Source organism: Notolabrus celidotus, chromosome 3 (genome assembly GCF_009762535.1).
Source record: "Notolabrus celidotus isolate fNotCel1 chromosome 3, fNotCel1.pri, whole genome shotgun sequence".
Classification (NCBI taxonomy): domain Eukaryota; kingdom Metazoa; phylum Chordata; class Actinopteri; order Labriformes; family Labridae; genus Notolabrus; species Notolabrus celidotus.
This window is the reverse complement of record NC_048274.1, coordinates 39,917,335-39,939,460: the sequence shown is the minus strand read 5'-3', so window position 1 is coordinate 39,939,460 and position 22,126 is coordinate 39,917,335. Positions and strand designations below refer to the sequence as shown.

At 41.1% G+C, this 22,126-nt stretch overlaps 1 protein-coding gene across 2 annotated transcripts in view; it reads left to right on the top strand.

Annotated features, from left to right (window-relative positions):
* Nucleotides 1-22,126, top strand: part of cemip (cell migration inducing hyaluronidase 1) — a 138,339-nt gene that overhangs the window by 43,513 nt on the left and 72,700 nt on the right. For both annotated transcript variants that reach the window (XM_034680589.1, XM_034680590.1), the window contains exons 4-10: nt 3,934-4,072; nt 5,406-5,642; nt 7,235-7,414; nt 13,891-13,961; nt 14,132-14,227; nt 17,441-17,562; nt 18,333-18,480. In XM_034680589.1, coding sequence (XP_034536480.1) covers nt 3,934-4,072; nt 5,406-5,642; nt 7,235-7,414; nt 13,891-13,961; nt 14,132-14,227; nt 17,441-17,562; nt 18,333-18,480 — 993 coding nt within the window. The remainder of the gene's footprint in view (nt 1-3,933; nt 4,073-5,405; nt 5,643-7,234; nt 7,415-13,890; nt 13,962-14,131; nt 14,228-17,440; nt 17,563-18,332; nt 18,481-22,126) is intronic.

The window sequence follows — 22,126 nt, the reverse complement described above, 5'->3', positions numbered from 1 at the left end:
CTGCGTTAGAAAAAATTCACCCCCCGTACAGTGTGAGCCAATCAAGAAATGAGCTATCCAGACTACACTGGTCTTTTGAACCAGACTGTAAACATGTTTATTTCTGCTGTAAAGATCGTCTTCTTTGAATTAGTGTGTATGTGGTTTCCGGTACTTCAGGAGCCAGCCTCAAGCGGATCCTCGATGAACTGCAGTTTTGAGCACTTCCGGATTGGACTCATATTTTTAGTCCGGAGTTTGCCGCTTGATAATGACCCAACAAATGGAAATTGCTTAGCCAAGCTTACACTAGTCAAGCAGCTGCCTGAAGCCTTCAGTGTCAACAATGTTGTAAGTGTGCAGGTCTTAGCATAAAAATAGCATAAAAGTGCTTTGCTGGGTTTTCTGAGAAACTGAAAGCTTTATTAGTGTTTGATGGGATGGTTCACACTGGCCCACTGTTGCTGACCGTTGCTGATTGTTGTCAGCAGCTAATAAGACTGGTGTCTTGTCATGAGTCAACAGAGGTATGTGGTGTAGCTGCAGTACTTTGTTTTTGCTTTGCATGTTCAAATCACGACTTCATGATGTTTGCAAAATCTTAAAATGCTCTCATATCTGCGCTTGCAGTGGATAGTTTCTAATCTGAGTTTGTTTGTTTTGATTTGAGACATGCGCTGCATCATGGGGTTTGGCTTCTACTACCACCTAGTGGCTTTCTTTGCACTGCACCATAGACGATGTGTCTTTCCAAACTGCCATCGCAGCCTTTGCTACCATATCTTTCCTGTATCATGAACATCGACGCACGTAATGGCAAGGAGGACATAACGCTGTAGTGCTGCTATATTGTTCTTATGAACACAGCCCTACTGCCAGACCACATCTGTATGTGGCCTGTGTGACTGGATGTCAATTCATCCTCAGGATGCACTGAGATGCTTCTTTACCTTTACTTAGGGCTGTCCACATGTAATCCAATCACACAGGACAGATTTTAATACCATGTATAAAACAGGGCCTTACTTTACAGTATACCCCCATTAGTTGAGTATTACATGTGGCTGATTCACTGGGATCTCTCATCTCAAGAAATGAGTGATGTACTATAAAATCAGTAAACCCTGTGGGGAGCTGGTTTCATTGAAAAGTCTACTTAATTCATGCCAACAAGTAACGAGTGAGGCTGGGCAGACTATAGTAAGCCCCGGTAAGCCTGTGAGTCTACGCTTGGGGCAAACAAACCCTCTACACACACATTTGCAGATCTTGCACAGCAAAACTGTTGCAAAAGCTCTGTGCAAATAGAGAGAGAAACTGAGAGACCAGCCTCAGCAGTCACTGAGAACTTGTGTGTATTTTCAGCTATTGGGGAAAAAACACAGACCTTTTTTAGCCAATAGCATTTCAAAACTAGTTTACACATGTGCAGATCTGTGTACCCATTTGTGGTTCTGTGCAGATAATGTGGAACCATTCATGCATTTGAAAATAGATTTGCTACAAAAATATCTGAAGGATTCTCCACATTTCATCTACAAATGACTTCAATGTGCTCACCTTGTGTTCCTCCAGTTCTACTTTCCACACACGCCTGCTCCAGTCATACAGCTGCTTGTCCCGCCAGGCCTCTTCCTGTTTTCCTTTTCCTCTCTGCACATTTTTCATCAGCAGGACATTTTTTAAAAAGAAAACTGCCGTTTTCAAATGTTTCAGACAATTCCAGGTGAGGAGGCCAGGGTAGGGTAATATTGGCAGCAAACCAGTTGCACAGATTATTGATGATACTGGGCGAAAATATTATGCTGTTTCCTTCATGTCTTTCCATGCTTTCCTAAAGCTTAGCCAGGCTGTCTTCATGAACAGTGTTTTTTATCTGCATGTAGCCATTTGTTGCTGCTATAACCTCATCCACCAGTCTAACCTGCTCCATGTGGGACATGGCTGGTTGCGGTGACTGGTGTCACCCCTGCGATGCTAACCAAATCATATATTAAACTTGCCGATGAAATGTTGAGGATCCCTCAGGGGGGTCCTGTCCTCAGCAGAACTTATTCTTGTGTTGAAGCAGACACTCAGGGTTATGGAAAGTTCAATGACTCTTACGTAAGTGTTTGTTACATTTCCTCTCACCATTCCTCCTCTACTTTGATAATCTGGGACAAACAGTGCTGCAGGAGCTTCATTGGTCAATAGAGCTGTCAATCATGGTGCCACATCCTCTCTTTTCAAAATGAAATAACTCATTTAAACTAAACATCAAAGAATAATGAGCACCTGGTTTGACTTATATTTATTTGATCATCTTAACCTGAAGATGTGGACTGTCTCTGTGTTGCTTCAGGCTGACAGATGCCTTCCATACTGTATGTTAATTTGATAGTTTGACCAACATTCCCACTGGAATAATGGTGGACGCAGGGCTTAGGACCATAGACTGTATAATTATGACGTCGGCCATCTGTTTCTGAAGCGCTGTTTTGAATTGTCGGCAGGACCCTTATTGGAAATGCTGAACTCAACCTAAATTCTGTGGAGCTAATGTGAGGTAAAGAGGTGGTCTTTGAGCCTCCTCGCCAACAGCTACAGTGTTCCTGCCTGTCAATAAAATCAGCTGTGCCTCTGACACTGGATAACCATAATCTTAATATCTTTGAAACTGCTGCGTTATGAAAAAAATCATCCCCCGTACAGTGTGGTAATCAATCAATCAATCAATCAATCAATCTTTATTTGTATAGCGCCAAATCACAACAAACGTTATCTCAAGACGCTTTTACAAACATAGGAGGTCTAGACCACTCTATGTCAAATTATGAACAGAGACCCAACACCAAGACAGGGTAAGACTCAGTCTGACCCCACCTTAATCCATCATGAGCATTGAACCTCACAGTATTTAGCTAGTTACAGTGGTGAGGAAAAACTTCCTTTTAACAGGCAGAAACCTCAGACAGAACCAGACTCATGTTAGACAGACATCATGCCTCGACCGAGTTGGGTCTGGAAAGACAGATAGAGGGGAGTAAGAGAGAGAGGTGATAGTGATGAGACGAGTCGTAGAAGCTGTTGCCGCTGGAGTCCAGCACGTCCGTATCAGCTGGAGTCCAGATCGTCCACAGCAGGAGGACGTCTACGGCAGCTCAGAGGAATCAAGAAAGGAGCTATTCAGACTACACTCATTTTTTTGTAAACATGTTTATTTGTTGTTGTTTGTTTGCTGTAAAGATCATCTTTTTTGAGTTTGTGTGTATGTGGTTTCACGTACCTGTGGAGCCAGCCTCAAGTGGACACCCGAGAAACTGCAGTTTTTAACACTTTCGCATTGGCATCAATTCTTGGGGCTGGAGGTTGCCGCTTGCTTAGGACCTGTACTGTAGTCGGTCAGCAGGGGGTGCTGTAAATCATCTGACATCATCCATTTGAATATACAGTCTGTGGTTGGACCTTGCCGAAAAACATGGATGTGGTTGCTGCAGCTTTGTCAGTGAATTATGAATGTTGGAAGGACTTTTTTGTTTGTGTTGACTTAATTATCTTAAACGATCATTTATTCCTGCAGATATTTATTTTAAGTCTGAATATTGGAGCATGATTCTCCCAACAGAGCTCTTGAACCTTCTTATTCTCCTCCGGGATCAGAGCCTTATAGCCATGGAACCATGTGCCGTACATGGTCAATGACTTCTTGTTGAGCAGATTTTAAAGGCTTGGCAGCAACTTTCAATGTGTGTGTTTGTATGTGTATATATGTGTGTGTGTGTGTGTGTGTGTGTGTGTGTGTGTGTGTGTGTGTGTGTGTGTGTGTGTGTGTGTGTGTTGACAGAATCTGCCCAAAGCCATAAATGGTCTGGAGACAGGAGGTGTCTGAAAGCACCGGAGCATGAAAGACCTGCCAGGGGGCATGCACAAACAATCACACACACCCTCAGACACTTTGTCTCTGCTCTGCAGGAAAGCTGGTGATCGCTGATACCAACAGGCCGATATTGCTTCGAACCAAACACATACTGATTGGGGACGGAGGGGAACTGCACATTGGAAGCCCGGACTGTCCGTATAAGGGCAACTTCACAATCTCCCTGTTTGGAAGGTACAGTTGTAAAGGTGAAAGTTCAGTATGAAGGAGTGGTTGGTTATTATTTTCATGAAGTCTTCTCATGCACATGAATCCCACGAAAGCTCCAACAACTCTAACTACATTGGTGTCCTTGACGAGGCTTGGACCAGGAAGTTAAGTAATAATAAATAACTATTATTTGATTATTTTATTCACAGTTGCTTCATAGGGTGCATCGTGTGATGTTGTGATAGTGTGTCCCATTCTTCATTTTCATCTGAAGCCCTCACAGACTCACGCACCACACGCCTGACATCATTAATGCCTCTGCCTTGTTTTGATTAATCCTACATACTGTGTGCTGTTACCTGAAACGTATGAAGCCTGAAAGAGAGGTACTTCACTACCCAGAGCTGTGAGTGTGTGGGGAAGCAAACTCTGCTGCATGTATACAAACATTTCTGAGACAAGGGAAGTTGGCGATCCAAACGGCGAGTTGGTGAATTGAAGGCAGGTTTCCAGTCGACTCCTCTCACTCATTAAAAGTGCACCAATTAAATGTAGCAAGCAATGAACCTCTTTGCAAGCAAAATTTGATAATGCTAATTGTAAAAGTCGAGCGATTCCCTAACAAGAGACCACTAAACACGCATTCAAAGCTCTCTTACCTTTACCTCTACTGGTAGACATTGAACCCCTCAGATGCAAGGTTCCATAACAGCAACTAAAAGCCTCAGTGAATTGCAGAACACAGCATCACACTTTTGATTAATGTCTTCGACTACACCACTACAGTGTATATCACCAAGTGTAGTTTTCTGTTTAGACTTTGTGTTTAAAAAGACTGCTGTGATCACGACTGTGCTTCAAGAGACACTGAGCATGCTAGACAGAAAACCCTGTGGTGATGTCTTCTCACATTGAGCTGTCAAATTCTGGAAAGTCTGTGACAGCTCCTCCACAATCACAACGTATTCATGTTTGTAGTTACAAACATAGTGCAGAGCAAGTTCACCAAAACAAAACAAAAGCAGTAGCTGTAAGCAGCACTGAATGGACCTTTGTGCACGTTGGGCTGTGGTGCATGATCAGGTCTGGTGCAGTTATAGTTGTTGCAGCTTTACTGCCTTTATCAGAGACAGGCAAGACAGTCCAGCTACAGACTGACTCTTTGAAAATAAAATCCTAAGTAATTGAAACTGTAAAAAATGAAAAAATGTAAGTTTGGAACATAAAGACTTATTTTGGCTTAAGAAGAGCCACCTACCATTGACTCCAGGTGTAATCACTTCAATAAATGATACCACTTCTGGACCTGCCTGTAGTGTATTTTTAGCAGTCAAGGAATTTCTTGTGCTGTTTGCAGATTGGACGAGAATGATGAAGAACACAGCTACTTTGGGAGGAAGTACGTCGGTGTTGGGACTGGAGGGACACTAGAGATCCACGGAAAAAAGAAGCTATCATGGACGACCCTCAACAAGACGATACACCCAGGAGAGATGAACCAAAACAATTACCTGTTCCAGAGGAGCTGGGGGAACAGAGGCATCATTATCCATGTCATCAGCCCAAAGACCGGAGAGGTGCTGCATGTGGACAGGTAAGGCTTTCCTTTGTCACGATGACGAGATGAATAAGAAGACCAGACATGTGGTGGCTGACATTTCATGAGCTGTGCAGCTTGGGATGATTAAGTGAAGAGAAAAGATGATGACATCAGGAATATATGAGGGAAGGACGTCAGGAATCGTGCCCATGTGAATTCCTCACTTATTTATTTCAATTCTTGAAGGGCGTATTCTGAAATTTGGCACAAACATCCAGCTGTATTGAAAGATGAATTGATTTTGAGGCCACTATGACCTTCAGTCTGTCCTTTTCTCATGAAGTGATATCTCTGAAGGAAATTTCATTATATCTTAATCATCTGATTCCTAGCCACTCTGCCTGTACCCTTGTATACCCATTTCTAATGGTTATGGTGGTATTATGAGATATTAAGTCCCTCCTGTACATTGTTATGATGTGGACTCTAATGTTTTCATGTAGCAGTACCCAAGCCATTGTTTGTTTCAGTATAATGTGTTCTTTAGAGTTATCTTCAACATTGTAATATCCCCCTCATCTGTATCCAGACACTTTCACTCTGATAAGAAACACACACTTGTGGATGTAAACTGCAGCAATTTCAAACCCATAGGCACAAGGCAGCTTTGTTTTCACATCCTTCTCATCCACAAAAGAAATATCTAATATATAGGTGAAGGGTGCTGGCAGGTGCTTCTTCAATATGATAATTAAGATTTTAACTTAACGAGCGCTGACAAGCAATTATGATGTTAAAACAACTATGATGCAAATTAATAGGAATGAATTATGTTTATCAATATTGTAGGATGCATTGCATTGCAGGTATACAGAAACTGCATCACCCTTGTTGTTGTTGTTGTTAACTTACTTATTTTAATTGTGCACCACCCCTGACCTTAATTACTCATTCTCAAACTGCGTCAAAGCCCCTCCCAAAACAACAAACACACACACTCACACAGGCACGCTCACACTCACACACACACACACACACACACACACACACACACACACACACACACACACACACACACAAACAAACACACCCGGCTTTCCCTGCCCTTGTCTCTTCCTGTTCCACCCGTGTGTGCCTGCAGAGTTGACTGTCTCATCAGTATCGTGTTTCACATCGTCTCAAGAGTTTCATGTTTTTTCTTGCAGTTCAGTTTTTACTGCACACGAGCTGAATGTGCAAGAGGAGAGCAGAGATAGAAACAATTCAATTTTTATATCCATGCATGTAGGGTTTGGTAACTGACACCATGTGTGTGTCGGTAGACCCAAATCTCATCAGGTCAGGGTAGGGAGAAGGTCAGATTGTCCAGAAAAAGGAGTGGTGGTGTTTTCTCAGATGGACTGGCTTCTAATAAAAATAAGAAGCCAGAGATGGCACGTGTTTAAAAACAGCACTACTGTATGATAATTGTTTTATGCTTTCTGAGTTTAATGGATCTACACTCATTTAGTTGATGTGCTATTTCCTCTGTAATCAGTCAATCAGAAGTAACACTTTCAGATTCACACCCCATCTGTGTTTTGTGATGAATAGAAAACACATCATGCTTTTTATTATTCCTCCTGTACCTCTTTTAACTCCCACAGGTTTGACACATACCGCAGTAAGGACGAGAGTCGGCGTCTTGCAAAGTTTGTAAATGGTCTGGAGTTGGGACTCGTACTGGCCATGGTGGTCAATGATGAGGGCTCCAACAACCTGGAGGATTCAGCCAAGAAGAGCCTCTTCAGGCTGGGAAGCCGGCATATCAGGAGTCTGGGGTTTAGGTGAGCTCATTAAAACAGTGTTACACTAAATAACATCATTTTTGCCTCCTTCGGGAGCAGCAGCCTGTGGAGACAGCATTCTGGTTAAGTGATGATAATAGCTAGAACATAATGGATCAATGGATGGATCAGACATACACACAACATACACCCTGGTGATCAGTTTGATGAGCTCAACGTCTCTGCTCTGTACATCTCATCGGCATCCAGCCATGACAGTAAAGAAATGGGTTTGTGCTCCCAGCGCTGAATTGTCTGGGGAATGTTTGTTATTGATTGCTGTTACTCAATGAGAATGTAAGCACCTCAGGTGAGTCACTGTGTGTACCTGCTACAAGATATAGCTAGATTAATATCTAATTGATCCCTGCAGCCTTCATGGTCCTTTGATTTACAGTTATTCCCATGTGTCAGAACTGGAATATGGATAGTTTCTCTAACAATGTTTCAATGGAAAGAAGAAGAGATATTTTAAAAACCTGGATTGTTTCTCATCTTCTGCTCCATCTCGCTTCAGTTTAACTCCAGTACAACTCACAAGTTTAACACATAACACTGATTACAGAGGTTATCAAGAGTAAGGCTGCTACAAACTAACATACTAACATAGTTAAATGTCAAAGAACAAAACAGATTGTTCTTTTTCAAATAGTTATTCTCCCTCCTCCTCTGGCCTAAGTATCAGAGGTGCAGCTGCTGCTGCCCACATATTTGAAGGGGGCCCATGACGAAAACATCCACATCAGTCATCATTATTACGTCAGCTGAGAAGCAGTTTTCTAACTATATTGCAGGAACATGTAATCAGAATGAGCTGTTCAAACTTTTCATGGTTGAACATTTAGTTAAACCAGCACACTGACATTTCTGAATTAATGTGAAGTTATTTCATTTATAGAAAGCATATGCTTATTGAAGTGATATTGAACTATATTTTTCCTGAATGAATATAATTTGTACCAATCACCTAGTGAATTAGATTACTTTCTTCTCCAAAGTTTTGTAGCAAAAGCTAATTTGTTCGTCCAATCACCTTATGGCTCCATGCCTTGTGATATCTTGAGTAAACCCAATTTTTCTGCCAACCTTGTATGAAGAAGCTTTATGACAAAATAACCAGGCGACCATATATCTGCGTCATTTTTTTTAGCAAGTCAAAATGAAAGTGACACCCAAAAAAGGAAGGAGAAAAGACAACAGGATGAGTGTTCAGCTCCAGCTGATACAATCATATTTAGGAATCAGCATGGAGCAGGATGGACTTTGGGGTAGACTCAGCAGATCGTCAACAGAGAACAGCAGAGACAGAAATGTGGACTTGTATTGTCACAGAAAGGCCTGCAAAAAAACTGTATTGATAAGTACAGGTTTGTCTTTGTTATGAAGTGGGATGGAATGAAAATGTATGGTAATATAATCATTACAATGTGCAACGACTGTGAATTTGGCTGCTGGGCCATTGATGATAAAAACTGAATTCTGCCTCTAACTGTACTAGAGGCTGCCACCACTAATATATAGGCATATACAAATCTCCTGTGTTTGTCTTTATGCTGAGTGAGTTTTATTATCATCAGCATACAGTGTAAGCTACTTGTTGTTCTACTTGTTTCAGATGTTTTGTGGGTTAAAGAGATCAGACTGGGGGTTTAGGGCAGGCTGAGAGATTAACGTATATAAACGTGTTATGGCTGCTTCCCATCGTTCTGTTCCTTGGCTGGTTTGGATGAAAGTTGTGCCGTTGGTTTCTGCAGGAGGACATAAATTGTTTGAGGATTGTGTGTGTCTGTAGTTGTGCGTAGGAGTGCTCATACTGTACCCGAGCTGCATTGAGTGTTTAGTGATTCTTTGCAGCAGTTTGTCTCCACTGGTTAGAGTTTCCTTATTGATCCTTCCCTAACCTTTAATTGTTTTTCTGAGTGCAGAGATATAACAAGTTTAATAATGCAGTAATACCTGTAAGCACACAGTATGTCACAGAAGCAGCATGTTTTTGGAAAATAATGAGATATGTTTCGTTTTAAAATTTTACTCAGATGGTCGGGAACAGTTTCTCAATATCCAATATCCTCAACTTCTTTGATATCAATAAATAAGGTTTCCTTCAAATCTTATTTGCTGTAGCATATTAGTTGTGTATCAACTTTACTTGTAGCAGAATGTGTTTCTTGGTTATGGCAAATGTTCAAAAATGATGTTTAGTTTAAGCACCCTTGATTGATTCTTTTTAGGTGTTGTTTAAACACAGTAGCAATGTGTGTGTGTGTGTGTGTGTGTGTGTGTGAGGTGTCATATTTTCACATTGAGCAGACACAGAGCAACAGAAGCATTTATTTGGAGTTTAGAGACCACATAATAAATCGACTGCAAACATCAGAGTGTGCCAAGACCCTGCTGATGGTTTCATAAGCAGTGCCTTGGTATGCAAACAAAGTCTCATGTATGTGATAAACTTAGTAACACTTAGCTTTGCCCTTTTCTTTTCTTCAGAGAGGATGCGTTGAGCTGTTGCATACCAAACCATGAGCTGAAAGACTTTTGTTTTTCTATAATTTCAGAGGCCTTGATGTGGGCTGAGAGAAGATGCTGGTGAATGTTGGCAGTACAGGCCCTGTGGTAAACCTCAGAGCAAGGCGATGTTATGAAACGTAATGCTTCAAGGGAAACCACAGGAAACACTGAGTGGCTTGCATAAAAACATGAGGACAGAGCGCGACTTAACATTCCCTTTTCGCAAGTTGCAGTTTGTTCCATGTTTGTGTGTGCTGTTGAGGACAGACTGAATTAATAAGAGTGATGATGGGGTGACAGAGGGATTCCTACCAAATGACTCTTGTCGCCTATTCTCCTCATACTGTTCCAAACGTGCCAACACTTGTGTCATCAGCACAGAGAGGCTATGTAATTTGTGGCAAACCCAACCCAGAGACATTTAAGAAGGTGTAGTTTAAGTGACAGAGAAGAATCTCCATTTTCAATAAACACATCCCAAAAAGTCAAATTATCACAACAAATTTGGAATTAAGAAAAGTTGCTGTATGTGAAAAGCATTGCTTTCTCACTCCCCATGCACATGTTTACCTGTTTGGTGGAGGTTTGATAGTGGCCATGCTTTTAATCAAATCAGCTAACTATGAGTTACCCTCAGATTAACTGAGTGTTGAAAAAAACTATCATCAGGAGTTATTTTGGATTCTGGAGAAACATGCTGCAAACACAAGTGTTGCAGGATTCTGATCTATATCACAATGGAATTTACATTTGTGGTCAGTGTCAAAACCTGCAGTTCAAGAAATCCCTGTACTGCTGTGCTGTGAAAGTGAACAGGAAAAAATAAGGGACTACAATGAAGGCTGGAGAGCTCTGCCTTAAGGACAGGTATTACATGGGTGCTAAAGTACAGTCACAACCAAACAAAACAATTCTACAACTCTGTTGCAAACAAGTTATCCATAACTTATCTCAAGAAAACAAGGGAGACATCGAAGTTCCAGGGATAATCCATGATTATCGATTCCTCATTAGGACTGCACCGAAGACCTCTCAACCAGATGGTTAAAGGGACGGCAGTTTACTGAGTTCTGACACAGCAGTGCACTTGTTCTTTAGTTGAAACAACAACAAACACTCTGCCAAGGGCCGTCGACCAGCTCTGTTTATTCCTGGAGGCTGATAATTAAGCTTGAAGCATTTTACGTATTTTTATCCCAAACTGAGGAGGTTTAATGTCTACCGTTTGAGTGTGTGCAGTAACATTACTGGCAGAAGTTATTTTACACAACATCAGAGCTACAAAGAAGGCTCAGGCTATTCTGGCTCACCACACTCACCCCCTAAATGTACCAGCTGCTGCCATCTGGTTGCAGATACACTCTGCCAAGGTGCAGGACTAACTGATTCATTTGTCCTTGGTACCACAAGACTCATGGATAGCACCATGTGGCTCTTTGTTCCCCTTGAATTTCAGTCTCCAATGTGTGTTTTTTTTTGTGTTCATCATGTGAATGAGACTTGGTATGTTTCATTGTTTTACTCACTGCTGGCTGTTAAAAAAATTGCTCCTCAGTGATAAAAAAGTTTGACCTTGAACCTTGAAAGGAAGATTTCAGTTAAATGGTCATGTTTGATTTATTTGATATAATTGAAGATGAATGAACTCAGATACATCTAGATACCTACATTAGTTTTTTGTCAAGAAGATTGGAATCAATCAATCAATCTTTATTTGTATGGCGGCTCCAAATCACAGCAAACGGTATCTCAAGACGCTTTTACAAACAGAGCAGGTCTAGACCACTTCATGTTAAATTATTAACAAGGACAAAACATCAAGAAAGGATAAGACTCAGTCTTATCTCATATCAATCCACCATGAGCATTGCACCTCGCAGTATTTAGCTAGTTACAGCAGCAAGGACAAACTTCCTTTAACAGGCAGAAACCTTGAGCAGAACCAGACTCATGTTGGACAGCCATCTGCCTCGATCCAACTGACCTGACATCTGTGTGTGACGGGACTTTATTTAAAACCCTGAACTAACAGCATTCAGAGCATTTCAGCGGTCACAGGCAGACTATGACACAACTATTTGTGGGGATTTAACTTTATTGTCAACTGAAACAAAAAAAAATCATCAGTCAGCTGTAGTAGCTGAGGGACATATCTTTCTGTTAATTTAGATGGTGGCCAGAATTTTAAAACGTCATATTTCTGAGAACAAACTGAATGGTGTGTGTGTATATTGCAATTATCCTAAAAAAAATCTTGGATGTCCAGCAAATGTGGTCATATATGAACTAATGTATGAAGTAACTGTTAATTACTCGGCCTCAAAGCTAGGGTTGGTAGTCACGGAAAACAAGCATGATTTGAATGTATCATTTCCTCAACATGACTGCTACTGTTGACTACTTCAACATGAATTAAGCATTATTTTGCTAAGAAAACTGTTCCATTATTGTAAAGTGGTACAAAGTGTCATTTAGATAAATTGTAATTTTCTCTTGAGTCTGATTTTTGCAGCAACATGAGTTTGTGCAGACTGTTGAAAGCTGTAGCCTGACCAGCCTGGCACCAATTATCAAACAGGGCCTCCTCAACAAACTCTACAAAAATCAGAGTTTTTGCACTGTCTCTGAATTTCTGTCTGTACGCATGTGGCCTTAATGCACCAGGAGGTAGCACAGTGGCTTTCACAGTGTCATGATTCAAAGTCTTTGTAAAAGTAATTGATTTTCTAACCTCCTGGGTTTTACCACTAGTTAATACTGCAGCAGAAGAGGCCACACACTCCTCACACACACACACTCAATCAATCCTTTTTCTAAAATTTAAGTAATTAAAACTGAACTTTACAGAAAAATGAACACTTGGAAATAAATCAGCATGATAAAGAACTATCTGGTATGACAGAAACATTTATTTGACGTGTATTTTAATTTTTAAGTTTAACCCATGTTCAATCTGTTATAATGGAGGTGATGGGGTTTATGATTTATACTGCAGACAGTCCGTAGGGGGAACTCTAAATCTTTTGAGTTCACTGTCAGTGAACATCCAGTCTGTGGTGCAGTCCAAGTGTCCCTCTGAACACCACAGAACAAGGCCTCTAACAGAAGCTGCAAGTAGCTTTCTTCCTCAACTTCACTGCAACCTTAATCAACAATATACATGAATTAAAATATTGCAATAGATTTTGTAACAAATCTGATCAACATTTTTTACAGTATGTAGAGAGATGAAGAATGAGGACCTTCATTCTGCTCTCCTAGAAACCAATGTCAAATGTTTCTCTGTCTCCTGGATGATCAGTCACACACACCTCCTGAATGAAGATTTGGTAATGCACAAGGAAAACAAAAACATTTTGAATTCAGTTATTAAAAAGAAAAATGATCACAGAAGGTTAATTTTGTCATTATGTTCATGAACATTTTAACTCGCATTTTAATATGACCTGTGCAAAAATCGAACGAGACTAACAAATCTTCCACAGCAGCCACACACCTGAAACAGAATCAGAGATTTCAGCACCAGAAGGGGTTTAAATCTATCATTTGAGGTTGCAAAGATTCATTTGTATCTGAAAATGTTTTTTTAAATTTTCAGTTGATACACTACGGCCATTTGTGCCCTCTCAATATGCTCCCCAGACCTCCAAAACAAAGAAAAACAGGAACCAATTACAGCGGGAACAGAACATCATTAAACTGAGGGCAAACATTTAGGATGTTCAATATAAATTTAATTAAAGACTATCAAGATGCTGTGTTCTCATCAAAGCCCAGAGAGAGAGAGAGAGAGAGTGAGAGTGAGAGAGAGAGAGGGAGAAAGAGAGAGAGCATTTGATTGCTGAATTGCATGCTATTCACTTTCTTTCTCCATCTTTTTATAGTTCCTACCCCATTAACTTACTTCCTCTGTCTTCATATTGCCCACGCTCCTTATTTACCTCCCTCCTCTTTTTTCTCTGCAGACATCCCTGGACTTTTATAGTGAAGAAAGGAAATGCTTCCAGTGTTGTGGAGGATCTTGCTCTCTATCAGGGTAGGACATTTAAAAAATATATCATTCTGCCTCTCACCCATCTGGATTATTATTTTTATATATAGTTATAATAAAATGTTATAAGTTGTTAATGTGTGTGTGTGTGTGTGTGTGTGTGTGTGTGTGTGTGTGTGTGTGTGTGTGTGTGTGTGTGTGTGTGTGTGTGTCAGGAACCAAGGCCTCTTCAGAAGCCCGGAGCTCCTGTGTTATTCATTCAAGTTATGGGGAGGATTTTACCATTACTGCCAGCAGCCAGTGGGTTCAAGGTAAGTCTCTCTTAGACACACACACACACACACACACACACACACACACACACACACACACACACACACACACACACACACACACACACACACACACACACACACACACAGAGTGTGTTAACAAACTGTTGACAGCGTTTTTACGAATGTGTATTATTTTTCGCCACATGTAGAGCACAATTCAACCTCTTGTTATTAAGCCAGGATGTGATTTATCCAGAATTTTCTAACTTGAAGAAGTTGCCCATTTAAGTCATGAAATGCGTTTTAAAAGTCTACTCTAATAAGAAGGATGAGCCCAGTGAGGAAACCCTTCCCATCGTGCCCTCATACCAGTATCCTCTATGGATAAGTTACATAACTACCACATGGCTCCTAAAGTTCTCCACAACCAAAGACAGATGGGAACAGATGGGCAGTGAGAGCCGGCACATCACTGGTTCTCCAGTGAATTCATAAATTGATAGGGTATTTCAGTGAAATAAGGAGAACCTCAGAACAAACAGACTGACCTGGGAATATGCATGTTGATGTTTGTAATGATCTCAACCTGATGTTTTGAATTGACAGCAGTGAGTGAGCCACATTAGCTGTATATGTTTATTTGAGACATGGTGCAGTTACTACAAAGTATGATACAATGTTAGCTATGAGCTAACATTAGATGTAGAGGGTTTGTAGCACCATCAACTCTCTCACTACTGGGAGAACTGGGAGAACTGGGAGTGCGTGGACAGAATTAGCGAAAGACAGTAAAGGATATGTCAGACAGAATAGTTAAAACTAATCAGTGGATCTGGATGAGGAGCAATAATATCAGCTGGGGGCCAAAACAGATTGATTGGGGAGGAGGTAGAGCACACAGCCTAGACCCGCGGGGATGAGTTATAGCCAAGACCAGCATCTCATCTTGGCTCTGCCTCCCCTGTCTTTTAATATCTAGCTGCAGACTTTCCTTGTTGTGTGTTGGGGGGTGGGGGCTGCTAGGGCCAGGTGCTAGAGTAGTGTCAGTGTTGTCACTACCTGGAGCTGGCATGTACGGAGCCTGGGTCCATTGAACGTGTATATACTGTATGGGTTGGGTTATTCAATTGGGGTGTTCTGCTGGTGGATATGATGGACAGCGGGAGCTGGAATGGAGAAGGGTTGATCTGGGATGCCAGATTTAACTGTTGAGCCTCTCCGAGGTGTTGTGGGCCTAACAAAAGGAAACATCTATCTCAGTCTTTGTGGGACATCAGGGACTATGGGGTATGGGGTACTGAATGTATCAGTAAAAGACATAGTGGGGTGGGTTTCTTCTCTGAGCGCTCAACCTTTCTGTTAGCACAAGTATCTTGTGTTTATCTCAAATAGCTATCAGCTAGTGACACAGTAAACACGTGCTTATGGAGCATGCTCCGGTCCCTATAGGCGCTAAAATCTGCTCTAATTAACTAAAATAGGAACACTTTTTACATGCATAGTGCTCAGATTGATCAGCTACACTCTCTCCCTCTCTTTATCTCTCTCTCTCTCTCTCTCAACCCCCAGAGATCATAGTCTTGATTCCATTACATCAACAAGCGGTCTATTCTTAATTGCATACATTGTGCTGTGTGACAGTATCTGTAACAGTAATTCATCACTTCCTAGATTATGTTAAAGTTGAAAGTTTTTTATTAATCAGGTGCGCCAAGAGTAATTGCAGTCATTAAACATTAACAATAGAGACCTTTTTCCTTCAGCCTACAGCTACAGAAGATCTGTAGTGATGAAATGTTGCTCAAACAGAGGATTGTATATCTATTAAAGTTCTGTGTAAGCACATCTAAAGTTACTATAACGTTATAATGTTGTTAAAAATGAATAGTAACTATATGTTTTATGTGAAATTACAAAATAGATTAAGTCTGTGTGTGGGTATGATCCAATGCTAATCACATGTCTATTTAATACATGCTCCATATGTAGTATACTCATGTAGAGCAGGTGTCTGAGGTTATGAGGACATGTTCTGAGGCAACACTTCTCCACAGCCCAGTCTCTCGATCAGCAGGATACAAAAAAGTGACAAAGATGCATGAAAGTTATTTCATTATAAGAAGCCAGACAGCCACTAATTATTATTGATTATTATGAGAGTCTGGAGAGCTTCCAGCATAGATGGAACTGTGAAGGTAAAAACACAGACTCAATGGGGACGCTGATCTTGCATGTCCTGCCTTCGTATTGGCTGTAAGGCTTGTTGCTTTGGTGCATTCACTGACACTTCAATTTGTTTGATTTAATGAACATGCTTGGGAAACTGTCTAAAACAAGTACATGCAAGTTCCCACAAAAAAGGGCACTAAGCACTTTTTTGAAGTCTTAGAGAGATCGCCATGCCAGCCCAACCTTTACTCCCAGAACAGCGTTCTTCTGTGTATCTCCCTATTTTCACACCTGTGTAACACTGAGTAAAACCTGGGCCTTCTTTGAAAAGTAGTCTGGTGGATGGAGGATGGGGATCTTATAAGGATTTTTAAAAAATGATAACTGCTGTAAGGATTGGCAATTATATTTGAGCAGCTGAAAGTACCTGGGCAGCCTGCCCAGGTATTCTCCATGTGCAAAAACACAGAATGTGCAGACACACGCAAAGGCATGTCCTACCCCTGGGAATTCAGGAGTTCCTTAACCCCTGTGATATCATGAGCTCATCACTTTTTCACAAACATATCTGTCTCATACCTCAGTGTCTGCTGTTATTGACCCCCATCTGACAGCAGCCCTTTAATCAAACTGCAATGCTGCAGTGTGCAGATAGATATATGTGCATACATGAAGACATACATATGTTTCTAATGCAGCCTGTCAAAGTTTGATTGCTGTTCTCACAGCCTCCTCCACACTAAGTGTTTGACTTCAGATTGAAATTCAGAGTCCTGCTGTGGCAGCCAGAGTTAGAACAAAGTAGGAGGAGAGAGCTCCTCAATTACTCTGTGACAAACATTCTCTGACAGCCAAAGTGGACCACAGGCCAAGGCAATGACATAGATTAGTCCATCTCACCACTGAACTACTGGTGTGTGTGTGTGTGTGTGTGTGTGTGTGTGTGTGTGTGTGCGTGTGTGTGCGTGCGTGCGTGCGTGCGTGCGTGCGTGCGTGCGTGCGTGCGTGCGTACGTGCGTGCGTGTGTGTGTGTGCGTGCGTGTCTGTGTGTGTGTGTGTGTGTGTGTGTGTGTGGAACAGAGGCGGAGTGGACAGAGTGGTTTGACAGGGATGACGAGAGGGGATCTGGTGACTGGGAGAAACTGTCTGACCTGCACAAGGCTTATCCAGACCAACTGTGTAGTGCTCCAATCGACATCCAGGTAAATCTTGTCCTACTACACAAATGTATGTGTAGACAACAGTGACACTGGCTTTAAAGCTTCAGCTTGAAATCACCTGAAAACCTCTCCTGTAACCTTTCCTGTTTGAATCATATCAAAGAACCTAGTTGTAGAGGGTTTAATACAGTGACCAACCAGCCAGGTCCTCAGTGCCTCACAGGACCAGGCTGTGGCTGTTTAATGTACTTTCTTAGACTAAGACTAGATCTAACACTGCTCCAGAGTGAATACGCTCACAGTCACACTCATAAGTTGCACATTGAACTGTTCAGTTTGCTTTTCAAATAAATATGAGTGCTTCATCGCACAACATTGAACACTGTACACTCTACACTGTACATATGCTGTTGATATCAATGACAATTCAACACATTTATAAGATTTAAGATCAAGATCAATCAGCAGTTATATCTGAACTTCTCTGATGTTTTATTGCTTGTATTTTTTCTCTTTTTCGTCTCATCTTTCTGTTCTGTAATGTCATACAGTATATGTCTTAAAATGCTAATAAAACTCATTATGCTTACAGGTTGAACCCATGCCAGGTGTCTAGACGCCTCTCTGTCTCTTTCTGCAGACAGCATATTTCTCCAAGCTTCTTCATGTCCCCATATCTTTAGGAACCAGCAGTATCATTGTTTCTCACGTATAGATCGACACTGTGATGTTTTGGTGTTTATGCAGTTTCTTTGTGAGTAGCTTTAGACCACTCTCCATTTATTTTGTCATTTATTTTATCCTTTGTCCAGGCTGAAACCCATGATGGCACCCCAGCCAGCCAGACCGGAGACGTGATCCACAAGAATGATAAGGACTATGGCTTTGTCTGCCTCAACAAAGACCAGGCTCATGGCCTCTGTCAAAACTACAGGGTTCGCTTTCTCTGTGGAAAACTAGGTACATCCATAACTTATTGTCAGATCTGTGTGTGGATTTGTGAGCATGGTGTGTATTTGTGAATTTGTGAGGTCTTCCAATTCAATGCTCTTACTGAAATATAGGAGAATGGAAAGGTTAGCTAACTCGACAGAGTATGACATAGAGAGAAAGCTTAAGCTGTTCATAGCTTGCAAACAGACACAAACACTGGCTGTGCTCCAGAGGGTGTGATGTGCGTGAGGAGGCAGTTATGACTGGAATGCATGGAGCCAGCATCCTAGTGCAGAAAAACACAACCACAAAACCAACTTATTAGGCACCTCTCGAACAATGCTAAGCAATCAAGGACCTCTGCCTGGGCTTGTCTGTCCATGTCTATTTGTGTCTACATGACATGTGATGAGTGTTTGGCAGTTTCAGTCTGATGCTAAGGGTTACTCAGAGTACAGCACATTTGTTGTGCCTCAGTCTTGTAGAGGCAGGTGGGTTAGGGAATATATATGAAGTCTGTACCTGTAACACTTTGTCAGGGCTGATGCACTGGTCTCCCAGGGCTGGTAGTGATGGTCAGGGCATGTTTTATTTAGATCACCCCCCTCATATATGCATGTGGATGCAACAGAATCTACAGCACAGTGACTTACAAGCAATACATGCATATAAATTCCCTCCAAATCAGTGCTTCGGGCATCACTGATCAAATCCTCCTCTGGCGTCTGGCCAAGAAACAAACAGTGATTACTGAGAATTACTCCAAACACTCAGTGATCAAGTTGCAGAAAAACAAAAGACTGTTTTTCTGTAATTCAGTCAGCCTTTGGAAACAACTCCTAAGCTTGACATCTTGTCACGGATCTTGTGTTCATGCTTGTTCAAATATTCTGGATCAAGATATCAAGTAGTTTTGTCAAGTCTTGTTTTCGTGTGAAACAAAGAGAGAACAATAACATCAGTAAGGGTTGACTCTGAGAGTATAACCAGAGCTCCTTTGCATTCTGTCCTGGTAATTTTCTGTTGAAGAAAAACAGAAAACAGGAGATTGACAACAGACAACCAGAATGGGGAAGTACAAGAAGTACCCACACTCTGGTTTATTGCTCTCTTGAGTCTGCTTTTCATACCTAGTCCCCAGACTTAAGTCATATAACCCTAATTCCAAACATGTTTGGACACTGTGTAGAATGTTGTTGAAAACAGACTCGGATTGATTGAAAATCATCAACTCTCTATATTATTTGAAAATAGTCCATATCTACACTTGAAACTAATAAATGTTATTGTTTTATCCATCATATATTTTCACTTTAAATGTAATGCCAGCCACAGGTAAAAAAAGAACACACGCACAAACACAAACAAAATGAAATGAACCTGGAGGAACATCTACCAGCAGTGTCAGTCACAAATGCAACACATACTGTACATATTACTCTGCCTGCAGCCTTAGATCAGCTGTTCAGGTCTATGATGTAGAAGTTATTTGACTTTTGACCAGTGCACTTATATATTGTTATGTTTGAATTCAATATATGTCAGTTTGACTTCATTTCAAGTAACACATGCTACACAGTATTGGTCATAGAGTTTGTAACACATAGAGACCAACGTACGGAAAGCGTTTTGGCACGCATCGCAAGTGTCATAGTTCTTTTCCATCATACCCAGTCATCTTTTTTACACCCAGCACCCAAATTGTGTAATTAGCAAATACCTTGTGTGTCCACATTAGCCCCCATGGGCACAAAGGTGTCATGTTGTTATCTCTATGATGCGGAAGGCAACTGTGCTTTAGACCAACAAATACCTGGTCTAAATTCTGGAGCCTATAGTGCACTGCTTCCCTGATGAACAGAGGGGGCATTACTGAGATAATAAGATGGCCATGAGTTTTCACAATGAATATTTCTCTGCTTTTGCAGACACACAGAGATGCACATCAGTTCAGGGACCGGGAGCTTTGAGACGCCAGTCTTTTATGCCTAGTTTCCATACACCATGATACAGTCTTGGGATGCCATGACACCTTTAAGGTGATCTCACCACACATCTGATTGACCGCAGCCCTGCACAGGCCAACTACTGACTCTTACCAATCTCTCAATCATGTGCACTCCCAGATACATGCAGAAACAGACACACACACAATCCTCAAACATAACTGCTAATCATATAGGCCACTGACCAGCATGCCCACAGATAGAGACTATAACAACTACGCATGCAGTAGGGCAGTGTTTTTCAACCTTTTTTGAGCCAAGGCACAATTCATACATAAAAAAAAATCCTGAGACACACCACCAACGAAAAGGTTTTCAAAATGACACCGTTAGTCTCTCAATATATTAATCTATTTATCTGAGAGAGGGACTTTGCCTACTTCTTTAACTGTGTCAGGGCAAAGCATCTTATTTACAATAGCTTTTGCAGGTATTAATGTCTGCCACAATTTGTGGCTTTTTTCGATTTGGCTATGAGTTCAGCTACTAAGTAGCTAGCTTTGAGAGCTCCTGCAGTCACTGCAGTCATTTTTCTCATAAAGTTGCCTTTTAGACCACCCATATTATGCTCTTCATCCTGGTTACAATTTTGTCCAGGGCCCAGTTTGGAGTTTTCATTTTTCCTTTTTGAATATTTATCCATCGCTGTTGTACGCCTACGTCTTGTCACACACACCTCTCGCGTGTATCATTAATTCTATTGTCTTAAATGAACAAGGTCATAAGTGTACTTTATTGCCAACCAATGGCCGATTGTGCAGGTCAGTATATGGACAAGTATTTAATTACTCCACCAATCACTTCACTGCAGGGACAGACACACTACATGGCAAATTATTTGCAGTATATGAATAATATTTTTTTGGACTAATTAAGTGAAATTTGATAATGTCCCACGGCACACCTGACGATCTGTCACGGCACACTAGTGTGCCACGGCACAGTGGTTGAAAACCACTGCAGTAGGGAACACAGCAAAATTAGGAATAAAAATAATGAACAGCCTGCACATGGTTGTTAAGCACATGGGATATTTGTTATCATTGAATATTGTCCATTACTGTCAGCATGTCCTTGAATAATAGTTTAAATCATTTTATAAATCAAAACTGCTGTGCCTCGTGCTTCAATGTACCCATGTCTTGTTTTCACTTTTGTTTCTACTATTCAGGTGATTGTTTAAGTGGATTAAACATCAACGTTACGTGATGACATAAATCTTACTGTGACCTGTGTGTTTTCAGTGTTTCTTAGAGGCACAGTAGAAGGAGGGAAGGGTGTAAATAGTAATACACCTGCCAGCAAGCGCACCTGACTTTAAAAGGAATGAGAGCACACGCACTGATTGTTTGAATAATCAAGAGAGTTAATCCAACCCCTTTGCCCCCTGCACCTCACTGAATGTCCAGGTTGTACAAGGCTTAACAAACACAATGTGGTCACTTCACTTTGCACCATGTGTTTTACAGTGTTCTTCAGACTGTGCGCTTTGGACTGTGCATTTTAGACCATTTAAATGGGGCCCATAGTGTATTTTCATGAGGTCAACGTATTTTGCTGATCATGGGTTTTGTCAATAAAAAAAATCTGTGATGGTCCAAAACTTGTTTTGATTAAGCATTTCATTTAACCTCCAGGTTTTATGATTTATCTTCTGAAAATTGAAG